At 30.9% G+C, this 13,611-nt stretch overlaps 1 protein-coding gene across 4 annotated transcripts; it reads left to right on the top strand.

Annotated features, from left to right (window-relative positions):
- Positions 1-1,248: 1,248 nt before the first annotated feature.
- On the top strand, positions 1,249-13,461 carry nanos (RNA-binding protein nanos). 4 transcript variants are annotated; one of them, XM_074131255.1, is made up of 5 exons: positions 5,964-6,036; positions 9,270-9,370; positions 11,032-11,498; positions 11,615-11,726; positions 12,860-13,461. In XM_074131255.1, exons 3-5 carry the CDS (start codon positions 11,078-11,080, stop codon positions 13,011-13,013), a joined length of 687 nt encoding a protein of 228 aa, XP_073987356.1. In that variant the 5' UTR covers positions 5,964-6,036; positions 9,270-9,370; positions 11,032-11,077; the 3' UTR covers positions 13,014-13,461. The 4 variants fall into 4 exon arrangements, with proteins under 4 accessions (XP_073987357.1, XP_073987355.1, XP_073987356.1 ...); XM_074131256.1 differs by lacking the exons at positions 5,964-6,036; positions 9,270-9,370 and adding an exon at positions 1,249-1,429; XM_074131254.1 differs by lacking the exon at positions 9,270-9,370 and having other exon boundaries at positions 5,901-6,036; positions 12,860-13,457.
- Positions 13,462-13,611: the final 150 nt, after the last annotated feature.

A 13,611-nucleotide genomic window follows, 5' to 3' on the forward strand; every position in this document is an offset into this window, starting at 1 on the left:
GATAGTGAATTTCGGTTTTTGACGATGCTGTAAATTACTAGTGTTCTAAGCCCATTCCTTGTCTAGACGGTACTAGGTGTGTTGAATACTATGATGATGAAGGTAAGTTCATTTTTGTTGGAAACAAAAAAGAATGTAATAATCTCATTTCTAAGGTGCTAAGGATTAAAAAAAAAAAAAAATATAGGTTCAAGGAAATTGGAGTTTGTTGTGACTTTAGTGGATTTTAGCATCATATTAAAATAACGGCTGTAGAAGTACACACTGATATTCTGTTTGGACATCTCTAGTAGCTCGACATGACGAAAACTTTCATTTAATTAAAGTATTGGAACTATTCACCGAGCTTTTTTTATTTTTACGATTTTAAACAAAAAAAAATTTGCGATGAAATTGGTATATTTCAGTGAGTATACCTTCAGCATCCTGATAACTTGCATTATATCGCCATTTACTGTTCATGAGACTAGTTAAAAATTACAACTGATTATTTTGATAAAGCGTAACCTCTGTATTTTCACATACTTCAACCATTAAGCTCTGCGAGTTAACTACCTCAATTACAGAGGATCGATCAACAATAATAGATTTTTAGCGAGAAGAATAGGAATTAGGAACATTCTTATATATACTTTCGCTTTATTTTTGGAAGTTCTGAGAAACGCTTCACTAAAATAGGCATTACTTTACATCAGTATGAAACATTTTTTCAGGAAACTTTATCAAAGCAGAGATCTTAGGGTGAGATGAGGTTAAGCTCTGAAGTGCGAGTTCAGTATTTCACCCAGTTCTACACCTAAGCAATATTTTTGATTGTGAAAAATTTACGAATTATGCGTCAGACCATTGGAGATGCGATTGTGAACTATTTTTGTGAGCTTCCAGAGATTTTCAAGACTGTAGGTAAAATGCTTTATTTGAACGTTTGCAAAAATATCTAAGGCCTATCACATTGGTTTGAATATTTTACTTAGAGAATATCTGGAATAGCTGAGAGCGAGTTCTTTTGGCAAAGCTCTTTTCTTATTGCGAATTATTTGTTGTCAACAGTCTTATCTGTTCAAATTCTGATTTAAGGAAACGTAAATTGCAGTACCAGAAATGGGTGATAACCCAAAGTTTTCATAGATACTGATTTAATAGGTAATTCCCGTTGCGCACTAGTGTGTGTTAATAGGAATCGCTTGGTTAGAGAAGCCTCCCGTGGATTGTATACTGAGAAAAAAATGGGTTAGGGTAATGAGATGCAAGGTTATTTCCTCTTCCTTTCCCTTGTAGTTCATTTCCTTTTAAGTAACCTTGCTGGGTTAACGTTAAGAGAACGAATGTGTTTTGGAAACTTTTTTGTATTCTGTTTTGATTGCAGCCAATAGGTAAAGGTAAAGTGGTGTGTACAGTGTCCAGCACAAGATAACATAACCGTGAGATGGTTAGTAATAAGTGTAACTGTTTAGCTAACGACTATTGTATTTTGTAGAGTACTTGAAATTTGGCGCTTTTAATCATCAGATTTCAGATCTGGATTTTGATTCCATGTTGCCAATTAAGTACTTATTCCATTTTTATTTAAACTTTTTCTGTAAACCTTACTTTTGGGACTCCAGATAAAATAAGATTTAGTTTCAACTATAAATTTTTATTAACAAGCTTTCGAATAGAAAAGGAATGAGAGAGCATTGGCAAACTAAATAGACGATTCAGGATTGAGCCAATAACCAACACTCTATGTCCTTTGTGTATAAAGTGAACTTATACTTTGATACTTATGTATGTTAAGTAAACATTCTATTTGAAGTAAGGTTTTTGATTCCAATCGTTCGAAGTGAATATTGTAATTAATTTTGATAAGAAAGTAGGTCTACTGACAGACATAATAATTAGTACAATACTTTGAAGCTGTTTCAATAATTAAAACTGTCTGGTAGGGCATATGTATAAGGATTGATCTTCAAAAACTGCACGAAAAAGCGTAACCTTGAAAAACACCCAACTTTGAAATTTCTCTATTTCTATAGAAGATAAAATTCACAATTTTTCTTTAAAATATAGGACAACTCTTTCTTTATAAGAGTAATTTTGTCGCAACTACGAAGATCAGATTTTAAGAAAAAAAATTGCCAAAAACGGCATTTCAAAAAAATGTTCTTAATCTGTTGAAATTTGGCAGGATGAAAGGGTTAGGGCACCACTAGGTAGCATTACACTCTTACACCTACTAAGGGGAAGTTTGACAATCATTTCAAATTATCATCGCGTCAACCGATTTTCGTGCATGAAGCGTCATTTAATTCAAATTTTTTGTAGATATGCATTTTAGAAGCCTCTTAAGGTTGGGGGCATGCCCTTCTCAAGTTAGGCCGTCTCTAAAACTATTATTACTAATATTTCTATAACGCTTGGTCAGATTTTGAGAAAATTTAGCTTGAAGAAGTTGTTAAGGCTTCCCTACTTGACCCTAAAGTGCCATCGTGCTCTTACACTTACTAAGAGGTTCAAACTATCTAAGCGTGAACCGATTTACGTCAATGAATCGTCATTCGAATCAAAATTTATGTGGATATAGCTTTTGTGGATCTTGTTGTCTTCAAAATTAGAAACGGACTTTGCCACACTTAAGAAAGGCCGGTCTTAATAATCAATATGACCAATTGTGACAAAATTTGGCAGGAATAAGTGGTTCGAGTTTTACTGCGTTACAATAAAGTGCCATCCTACCCTTACAGCTGTTAAAGAAAAGTATTGCATTCGTGCGTATTTAGAGTTTAATTTCTCTTTGCCTTTTAGGGAGAAGCACTGTAAACGCACCTTGATTGTTTGTTCATCCAGATCTTAAAAGAAATTACTGAAATCGCAGTTTAACTTTGCTATTTACGTACAAATCCCTTCCTATTTTATTCGAAACGTTTTCCCGAGAAAATTGTTATTGTTGATCCTTGGGATCGCAACTATACGTATTCTTTTAAAAGATCTCTCCTGTGGTAGTTAGATTCCAACTTAATACCATAACAGGATATAATGGAAGTATTGCTTATTCCAAATGTTAAGCAAATCTGTAAAGTGATATATAACTTTGTGATACAGACAAAAAAAACTATCCAAAAGGTACAAAAATCTTTACAAAAAAAACTTACATTTTAAAAAGTTAAATATAAGGGTTGATTAAATAACAAAAGGTTCACAAATCAGCAAGTACCATCATTTCATTAATACTTCATTGGTATCATTTAAGTAATTTTACCGCAATAACTTGTCATTAATATTTTATAGGATTTATGAGTAGACACTAAATCTTAATATGCTGGTTATTTTCATCAACAAAATATTTATTCAAGTAGCACACCATTTAAATTGGTTTGACTGTAATATCAATTAATCTAAACAATTAATTATAGCTTTAAAAAAAAAAAATCAGAACAAATTTAGTGTAAAAAATTCCAAAAATGCTCACACTAAAATACATCAATGAATTCAATGATTTTATTGAATTATTTTTAATTTAAAATAAAAATCTTCGGTTTAAGTTCATTCTCTTTAAAGTGAATGTTACTTTATATAGTAGTAAAGCATTTAAAAAAGTCTATTGTATAACTGGTGTAAATAGCAATGTTTTAGTGATAATATTTATTGATACAAAGAAGACTAAATTTTGGAGGTATGTAAATAGTTCATTTTTCAAACCTCTATATCTCTTTTCGTATTGTTCCGTTTTCCATGAATTCTTTACCGAATTGTAGAGAATAGGCTGCACTATAAATTGTATTATGTTTTAGTGGTAATGGTTATGGAGATATAAAAGATAAAATTGTTAGTAATAGATATGACTGTTGCTCTCCATGCACAATTAAGGAGGAACGTTTTCCACACGTATGTAAGCCCTTTCTAAATCTATTGATTTTAATCTATATATATAAAAATGAATGTGTTTCTGTTTGTTTGTACTCGATAGATTCAAAAACCATACATCCAATCGCCGTGAAAATTTGGGAAATTATTAGGTATATCCCCGGGAAGGTTTTTGCAATTTTTTTTTAAAATCAGAGTTGGGGCTCTAGGTGCTCCCGAACAAATATCCCAAAAATATCAAAATAACATTTAATTAGTAATATTTGTTAAAAGTGTAACCATGAAAACCATGAAAAACAGTTTTTTGCAATTATTAATACGAGAATAAATTATACCGAAGATGGTGGAAAATCCATTAAACTAAAAGTACTCAACAATACTATTGATGTTGATAATCGTTGGGTAGAACCATATTCTCCATTACTACTAAAAACACATAAATGCTGAGTACTGCAATTCAGTGAAAGCTATAAAATATATTTGCAAATATGTGAACAAAGGAAGCGATATGGCAGTGTTTGGAGTGGAAAATACAACTGCATCTAACGATGAAGTCACCCAATATCAACTGGGACGCTACATAAGTAGCAATGAGGCCGTATGGCGTATTTTATCATTTTCCATTCATGAGCGATATCCAACGGTTGTTCATTTAGCAGAAAATGGACATCGTGTGTACTTTACATCAGAAAATGTACGTGCAAGAGCAATGTCACCACACACAACAACATTAACTGAATTTTTCACATTAAGTAGAAATGCTACCTTTGCAAGGACACTACTGTACTCTGAAGTAGGGATAATTTTATTGTTAATTTTCATTTCGATGTATTGTATACATTTGATCATTAATAAATTATGTTTGAGGTATCAAAACTGCATTTTGTTAAACACAGCAACGTGTGAACGGGTACAGCTAGTTATTTTATAAATCTTAGCTCGATTTCGATAAAGGTTGCCAGGTAGTTAGGGCTTTTCTACGTGACATTAAAGTATTATCCGCTCTTACACCTACTAAGAGAGATGTACTGCAATCGTTCAAACTAATTCAACTTTTTTTAATTGAATGAATTGTTATTAGTTACGAAATTGTATATGGATATAGCTTTTATGGATCTTGATGTCTACAAGATTAGAAAGGGAGTTTCGCATATTTCGAATAAGTGCATATTTTTCTTGACTTCCCCTGTAATGTTAGTCTTTAGGAAAGTAAGCTATCCTCTGAATTATTTTCTACGTTCTGTCCCTTAGTTGCTGATTTGTGCCCTTGTATACGTTTAGAACATTGCTGAGTTTCTAAATTTGAGAAGATGTTTGATTTTACTGTTAGAATTGTAGTTTTTTAGAATTTTTAGAAAAAAATATTAATTAACATGAATTATGTATTGCTAACTTATCTTCAATCACTTTTATCTCAGTCATTTATCCTGAAAAAAAAAAACTGGTTCAACTGAAATTGAATTATATAGATTCCGGGTTGATGATGGCACCTCTTGGTTGTGCATCAGGAGTAATTGTATAGTTACATCTAAGACTCAGTTTTTATTCTGATGAAATTTTTTGCAGGCCTAATGTACTATTTAGTTATGGAAGACAATGAAGTTCTTTCTGATGTTGAAAGAAAGTTTTTTAGTTAAATCAGATAAATTACAGTAAGAGTAAGTTGTATCATTAGTTTTTTTCAAAATAGTTTCAAACAAAAGCAAAAGCATTATTTAATTTTTGCTGAATAGACCTCAAAAGTTTTTCGCTGTGAAATATTTGGCAAAAATTTATTGTACTTCTATAAACCATCATTTAATATTAGAGAAAGGCATTATTCTTATAATCAAATTATTTCAATCACTTATTGAAATTTGAATTTGGTGATAAGTGTAAGATGGCTGGCTGCTGCTTCGTACATATTTCATTTATTTTCTAATTTTAACGTTGAATTATAATAAGAAAAATTGAAGCAATGGTAGACATTTTCAGGGATTTCAGAAAGGTTTTTTGCTGTAGTATTTTTCTTTCTTCTTTTTTTTTTCATACTTTATTTAAGGTTTGGGCAGGCACAAAAGGCAGGCAGGGCTAGTTGCGTAGTTTTGAGATGTTGCTGAAAGTGGGGGCGCAATAGGGCACAGTTTTGCATTCTCGCTCTGCTCGTCTGGTTATCGGTTATAAGTGCAAAATTTCAAATAATTTTGTTTTGTGGTATGTAAATTTTCAGTCACGTTAAAGGTTTAAAACTAATTCCTAGTTTTATTTTTAGTGCTCTTAAACATTTTTTTTATTAACAGAATATTTTAAATTTGCGTTTATTTCATTTTAGAATGTAGACCGATCTTGTACATAAAACTCCCGTGTTTATGTTTTATCATCCTATTATTTTCTATTTTAAATTGTTTGATAATTAGTGCTATTCCATTAAAATTTGACTCGTATGTTGAAGGATGTGAAGTGTCATTAGTTAATTGACTTTTAAGAAGATCGGTCCAAAGAAAGGCAGCAAATGATCTCCAAATAACTGCTTAAATTGCTTTGCTTTCTTCCACACCCAACATTTGAATAAGGCGTTTCTCTTGTGATTTTATTTTGTAAATATGCCAATCTTTTCGATTTTTCGGCCCAACTATTAATATTCTCCTGACTAGTAACCATGAAGTGCGAGTGGTAAAGATATAGATTTCTTTCTAACTAACCATCTAAACGTTTATTTACAATTGGCCCGAAATTTTAAAATAAATAGTGCCAAATTTGTTGTCAACATTTGTTTAATATACTCACGTTCAGGAAAGCACTTTTTTATTGATCGTAATGCATTAATTTTCTGAAGTGATATTTTCATTTTGTGAATTAACATCCAAGTAGATTATTTTCCTTTTTTTAAAGAATCAGATTTAAATAAAGAATATTGTTGATAAATAAGTGGACTGAGATGTTTTCACTACTGGTTTTCAACGTTTTTTTTTTAGAAGTTTAGAAATGTTTCAATCGTTTAAAGACTTTTGTTAAATAAGCTTTCGAGTTGACCTATCGCGGTGCTCGATAATGACACGATTTTCTGATTGCTGTGCTCATTACTTGAATTACAAATTAACTTCGGGAAAATGATCGCATATTAGCTATTATTCTATTAGCTATTATTCATGTATTTTAAAAAAAAGGCTTAGATTCTTCACAATCGAATCTTTTTTAATGCTTACTTCGAAAAATGTGTCATTCAAAAGCTTTACTACATAATTAATTATGCATTAATTTAAGCAGTTAAACGGAGAAAGTTCACTTTCAAAAAAGTCCGGGTAATCAATTTTTAGTTTTGTGTTGCAAGCTTGTACAAATATCCCCCTATTCTTTAGCAGTTCTATTTTATTAACTGTGAAATGTCTAATGTTGAAAAAAAGGTTGTTGCTTATTTCGTTTTTTTTATAAATAGTTTGGAAGTCGGAGAATGTTTAGTCAATTCCGTTGAATCACTAGATTTAGTCAATTTTTACTCTCCATAAGAGAGTGCCCCTATTTTCAAGTACATATTACAATATACAGAAAAGAGACATTTTGGCTTCTACAGTTTATAACAAAGATTGTTTATATTACTGAATTGATCTGGTATTAAATAATAATTTGTAGGGAAAACCTACCGACTGAATTCATTTTGTTTAAGTTAGTGAAAGTTTCTTCAAAGAAATGCCGCTTATAGAATTGACGTAAAAAATACCCTCACATCTTGTATCTTGTATGTTTTTTACTTGTATCTCTAAAATAGCTTTTGTAGTGAAATAACTGTAAAAATATATTTTCATAGTTTTTACTGAAATTCTCACTTGTTTTTTCACTGTCTTCACACTAAATGAGGGAGATATTTGTTTTCTTGCTAACCAGGAATTCGAGTTTTCTCGGAAAATTAGATAAAAGTGTAAATATGTAAGTTCTAAATGTACACAATATCCACAAATAGCATTAGTCCCGAAGAGTTGTGTATTATCTCGTACATTTCTTCTTTGAGTATATTTGTTGACGAAAGCCTATGGCAGTGGTTCTTAACGGGTGTTCCGCGAATATGGCCCAAGTGTTCCGCGAAAATTTCATTTTAAATGTATTGAAATTTAGAAACTTAGGAAAGATACGAAAACAAAAAATTGTTACTTTTTTTTTTAATTTGAATTTAATTTTAAGTTCTTGCTAAATACCGAATTTAAAATTATTTAATTTTAGTGTTCCGCGAGAAAAATATATACATATAATTGTGTTCCGCGTCTATGAAAAGGTTAAGAACCACTGATATAAAGGGTTGAAAATTTTTTGGGTCATGAAATTCTGTAAAATTATGGCCGTTCTATATCTCCCACTGTGAACCACGTATTGGTATGGAATTTTGTTCTCTTATACACTTTGTTTTTCTCAATTATAAACTATACTTATTTTGTGCACAGATCAATAAATGTAGAAGATATAAAGGGTTGAAAATTTTTTGGGTCATGAAATTCTTTAAAATTATGGCCGTTCTATATCTCCCACTGTGAACCACGTATTGGTATGGAATTTTGTTCTCTTATACACTTTGTTTTTCTCAATTATAAACTATAGTTATTTTGTGCACAGATCTATAAATGTAGAAGATATAATGGGTTGAAAATTTTTTGGGTCATGAAATTCTGTAAAATTATGGCCGTTCTATATCTCCCACTGTGAACCACGTATTGGTATGGAATTTTGTTCTCTTATACACTTTGTTTTTCTCAATTATAAACTATAGTTATTTTGTGCACAGATCAATAAATGTAGAAGATATAAAGGGTTGAAAATTTTTTGGGTCATGAAATTCTTTAAAATTATGGCCGTTCTATATCTCCCACTGTGAACCACGTATTGGTATGGAATTTTGTTCTCTTCTACACTTTGTTTTTCTCAATTATAAACTATAGTTATTTTGTGCACAGATCTATAAATGTAGAAGATATAATGGGTTGAAAATTTTTTGGGTCATGAAATTCTGTAAAATTATGGCCGTTCTATATCTCCCACTGTGAACCACGTATTGGTATGGAATTTTGTTCTCTTATACACTTTGTTTTTCTCAATTATAAACTATAGTTATTTTGTGCACAGATCTATAAATGTAGAAGATATAAAGGGTTGAAAATTTTTTGGGTCATGAAATTCTGTAAAATTATGGCCGTTCTATATCTCCCACTGTGAACCACGTATTGGTATGGAATTTTGTTCTCTTATACACTTTGTTTTTCTCAATTATAAACTATAGTTATTTTGTGCACAGATCTATAAATATAGAAGATATAAAGGGTTGAAAATTTTTTAGGTCATGAAATTCTGTAAAATTATGGCCGTTCTATATCTCCCATTGTGAACCACGTATTGGTATGGAATTTTGTTCTCTTATACACTTTGTTTTTCTCAATTATAAACTATAGTTATTTTGTGCACAGATCTAAAAAGGAAGAAGATATAAAGGGTTGAAAATTTTTTGGGTCATGAAATTCTGTAAAATTGTGGCCGCTCTATATCTCCCACTGTGAACCACGTATTGGTATGGAATTTTGTTCTCTTATACACTTTGTTTTTCTCAATTATAAACTATAGTTATTTTGTGCACAGATCTATAAAAGTAGAAGATATAAAGGGTTGAAAATTTTTTGGGTTATGAAATTCTGTAAAATTATGGCCGTTCTATATTTTCCACTGTGAACCACGTATTGGTATGGAACTTTTTTCTCTTATACACTTTGTTTTTCTCTATTATAAACTAGGTTATTTTGTGCACAGATTTATAAATGTAGAAGATATAATGGGTTAAAAATTTTTTGGGTCATGAAATTCTGTAAAATTATGGCCGTTCTATATCCCCCACTGTAAACCACGTATTGATATGGAATTTTGTTCTCTTATGCACTTTGTTTTTCTCAATTATAAACTATAGTTATTTGGTGCACAGATTTATAAATGTAGAAGATATAAAGGGTTGAAAATTTTTTGGGTCATGATATTCTGTAAAATTATGGCCGTTCTATATCTCCCACTGTGAACCACGTATTGATATGGAATTTTGTTCTCTTATACACTTTGCTTCTCTCAATTATAAACTATAGTTATTTTGTGCACAGATCTATAATTTTAGAAGATATAAAGCAGTGGTTCTTAACCTGTGTTCCGCGAATATGGTCCAAGTCTTCCGCGAAATTTCAATTTTAAATGTATTGAAATTTAGAAACTTAGGAAAGATACGAAAACAAAAAATTGTTCCTTTTTTTTTTAATTTTAAGTTCTTGCTAAATACCGAATTTCAAATTAATTAATGTTAGTGTTCCGCGGGAAAAATATATACATATAATTGTGTTCCGCGTGTTTGAAAAGGTTAAGAACCACTGGCCTATGGTATCCTTGCCATTAAAGTAATTTATTTCAAGGGGATTTTCTAACTTCGGTAATTTTTTCGTTGCCCAAGTAAAAAGGAATATTTTTTACAAAAACCAAATTTTTTAAAAATCTGTTAGTATTTCTCTTATTCTGTTTGCATAAATGTATTTTCAGTGATTTAGTGTGTTTTAACACAATTTTTGTTCAAAGAAACGTATGTATGTATAAAGCACTAAAAATTGGAACTATTTCTGTAGTATTGGCTGAAATCCGTTTTGTTTACGTTACAAAATCGACTATTTAGTTTTTTATTTTCGAGATTTTCTCAAAAATGGCGCTATGATTTAAACTTGACCTAAATACTTTCCCCCCCAATTTTTTTTTGTTTAAATTGATTAAATCGTTAAAATTTACATCTGCATGAACTCATTCTGAAGCCAATTTGAAATATTAAAGGCTCGTATAGTTCAAAGTGCGTCACAGTACCGATCCAGGATTGCACGGTGGCTAGTAGAAAGAAAAATAGTTGATGTAAAGGGTATACACACTTTCCCGCGACGTCGACGGCTTGATCCTATGACCCTGAAACTCCCATTTTTTTTTATCTTCTAATGTCTAATGTCTGCCACTTTTTTCAGTGAATGCTTTTTACTTTACCCACGAATCTTTCGAGTCAGGAATTACCAATTTTTTTTTTTTTTTTTGATAAAACAAATTCTAAAGAACTCTTCGTCATAATTACGTGTCCAAGCAGATTGGTTATTTATGCCCAATAGTGTAAATTGTAAATTTATTTAAAGCACTGGATTCAGTTTTTTGATAATTTTGTGGCAGGTTTGTGTTTTGGTGGAAAGTGGAAAAGCATTGGTAAATCCGTAAGATGGAGCAATCACACAACTACGAGATGAATAGCCATGGCAGTTTTGGGAAAAATGCACTTGAATACACTCATTCCTCATGCAATGATAACCCCTACAACATAAGGACCACTTTAATCAACTTTACGCCCCCCGCAAGTGCTTCACTGTCAACCGCCGCTGAAGATAATGAAGCTTATTTGGATTTTCAGCAGTGGAATTTGTGGAAAAATTCGCTTACATTTCCGTGTTCGTCAAACAATGCGTTAAACAGCAGTTCAAGTAGTGATGCTACATCTCATGATGGTGTCTCGGTCATCAGTGATGAAAAATCAAATAGGAGAGAAAGTACTAGAGGAAAGGACAGTATTTCGCCAGATCCGGGACCCGCGACACAATTAACCCACAGATCATCCGATAACGATAAAAAAAATGGTGTTAAAGGTAAGAAGTATTTTTAGTTGAATTTTTGATGTTTTTACTAGATGTGAACTTTTAACTGAATTGTTTAACTCGCTCCAAGACAATTAAGTTGATTATGAAAGAGAATGGTGTTTCAGGTGGGAAATTTTGCAAGTTCTGTAAAACTAATAGCGAAATAGCCGAAGTCTATTTTTCACATACATTGTACGAACCGAAGACCAGGGCACTGATGTGTCCAGTTCTGAGGAAGTACGTATATATTTTAGTGATTTTTCTGTTTCTATTAAATTAGTATTAATTAGTTATCTAACCAGTGTAAAATGTACATATGAAATAGGCATTATATATTAATAGGGTCACTATTATTTTTATATAGCGTTAGAGAACTATCGATCAATCAGCGGTTATGTTTGAGTACTCAATTATTGTATTAAAACTAGGCAAAAATAATGAGCACGTGGCCATCTTTTCAATAAAATACTGCAAAAAAAATGTAAAACTAAACGAAATTATGTAAGAAATCGGTCTATTTTTGTGTAATGCATCCTTCAGTTCGGCGAGGTTCATCCCTTAACTCGTTAATTTGTATCGTGCTCATTTTCATATTCTATTTTAAAGAAGTCCCAAATTATTCTTTACTTTATCCTTAAAAAAAAACAGGACATGATCCAGCCATACTGCTGCACACTTTTATAAGGATTTTTCAGCAACTATAATCTCCAAGATGAGCTGTGAGAAAGTACTCACGATTTTCTTATAAAAATTCCATAATCCTGACCTAAAAGTGGGCTATATATTGGTAAATATAAATACTTCTTAAAAGTAAGGTAAAACCTTACATTACAGTGAAATCTCTCAACTATAAAACCCTACTAATCAATCCAGAGAAATTCTTAGTAATTTTAAAAGCGATATGTATAAAAATCAGATCGAACTGTAATTGTGCAGAGAAAGAAAAACATTTAGTTGTGAGACAAAGACTGTGTGAGTACTTTCACTATCTAGATCAGTTAAGAGTATAGTGATATGTCGAGTTGTCGATTTTACCTTTCTGAAGAAATTGAGTTATGTTTAGTAAAAGTGTAAACAAGATCCATTACTTGTGTAAATCTATTATTTCGGAGTACTTTTTTTTTATAAGAAAATTTAGTAAAACATTGTAAAAATACTGTTCAAAAATTGATTAACCCTTCGACCACTGAAGCCAAGCTTCTCTCAAGTAATTTCTTTATTTTTGCTGATGAGTTATTTCACCGTCTTCTAGTTTCTTGTTACCAAACATACAAACTACTTGGTGATCAAAGGGTTAATATTATATGAGACTAAATAGTATATGCATAACAACAGATTTGCGACGCAAATAATGAATTTATAATTTCCAGGTTAATATGTCCAACATGTGGAGCAACAGGTGATAGGGCTCATACTCTGTCCTACTGCCCTGTTCGCAGAGCCAACGCCTACGGCGAGCAACCTCCGTTATTTGCTAAAATAAAGAAATCTTGCAGATTAGCTTCTGGAAAAGTAAGGTTTTAAATCGCCCAGGTATTTGATTACGGAAACTTGATTAGTTAATTGTAATGATTTATTACTTCAAGTATTTAGGTGGTTATTGTGTTTTTAGAAACAAACTGCTTTAAACTTTAAAAATACTTTTTGGATTAATAATTTGGTATTATTGAAAGAAATAAAAGAAAGTTAAGTTTAAAATTAAAATTTGTTAAAATTGGGGTCAATATTTGCTTTTATTGAAAGAAATGTTTGAAAAAGTTACTTCTTAAATTTTAATTCCACAAAATTACTAAATTTATAAGTGAAATACATTTAATAAAAGTTATTTTAAAAAAAAGAAATATTTAGAACAACAATTAGTAAGAAATATCTTCATTTTTTTTAATTACAAAAATTTTGATGTTATATTGACACATTATAGAAAAAATTATACTGTTAAAAAAATTAAGGTTGTTATTTTGAAAATTTTTAATATACGGTCTTTTAATAATTTTACAAGAAATAAATTCCATATTAACACTTATTTTCCCCTGTTTGAAACAGAGTATTGTTTCACTCTAAAGCATGATTTATCTTCTAGGTTTGATGACTACTGAAAGCATTAAAGTGATATATACTCAAG

The sequence above is a fragment of the Rhodnius prolixus genome, unplaced genomic scaffold (assembly GCF_049639745.1).
Source record: "Rhodnius prolixus isolate KJV_2025 unplaced genomic scaffold, Rpr scaffold_4, whole genome shotgun sequence".
NCBI lineage: Eukaryota > Metazoa > Arthropoda > Insecta > Hemiptera > Reduviidae > Rhodnius > Rhodnius prolixus.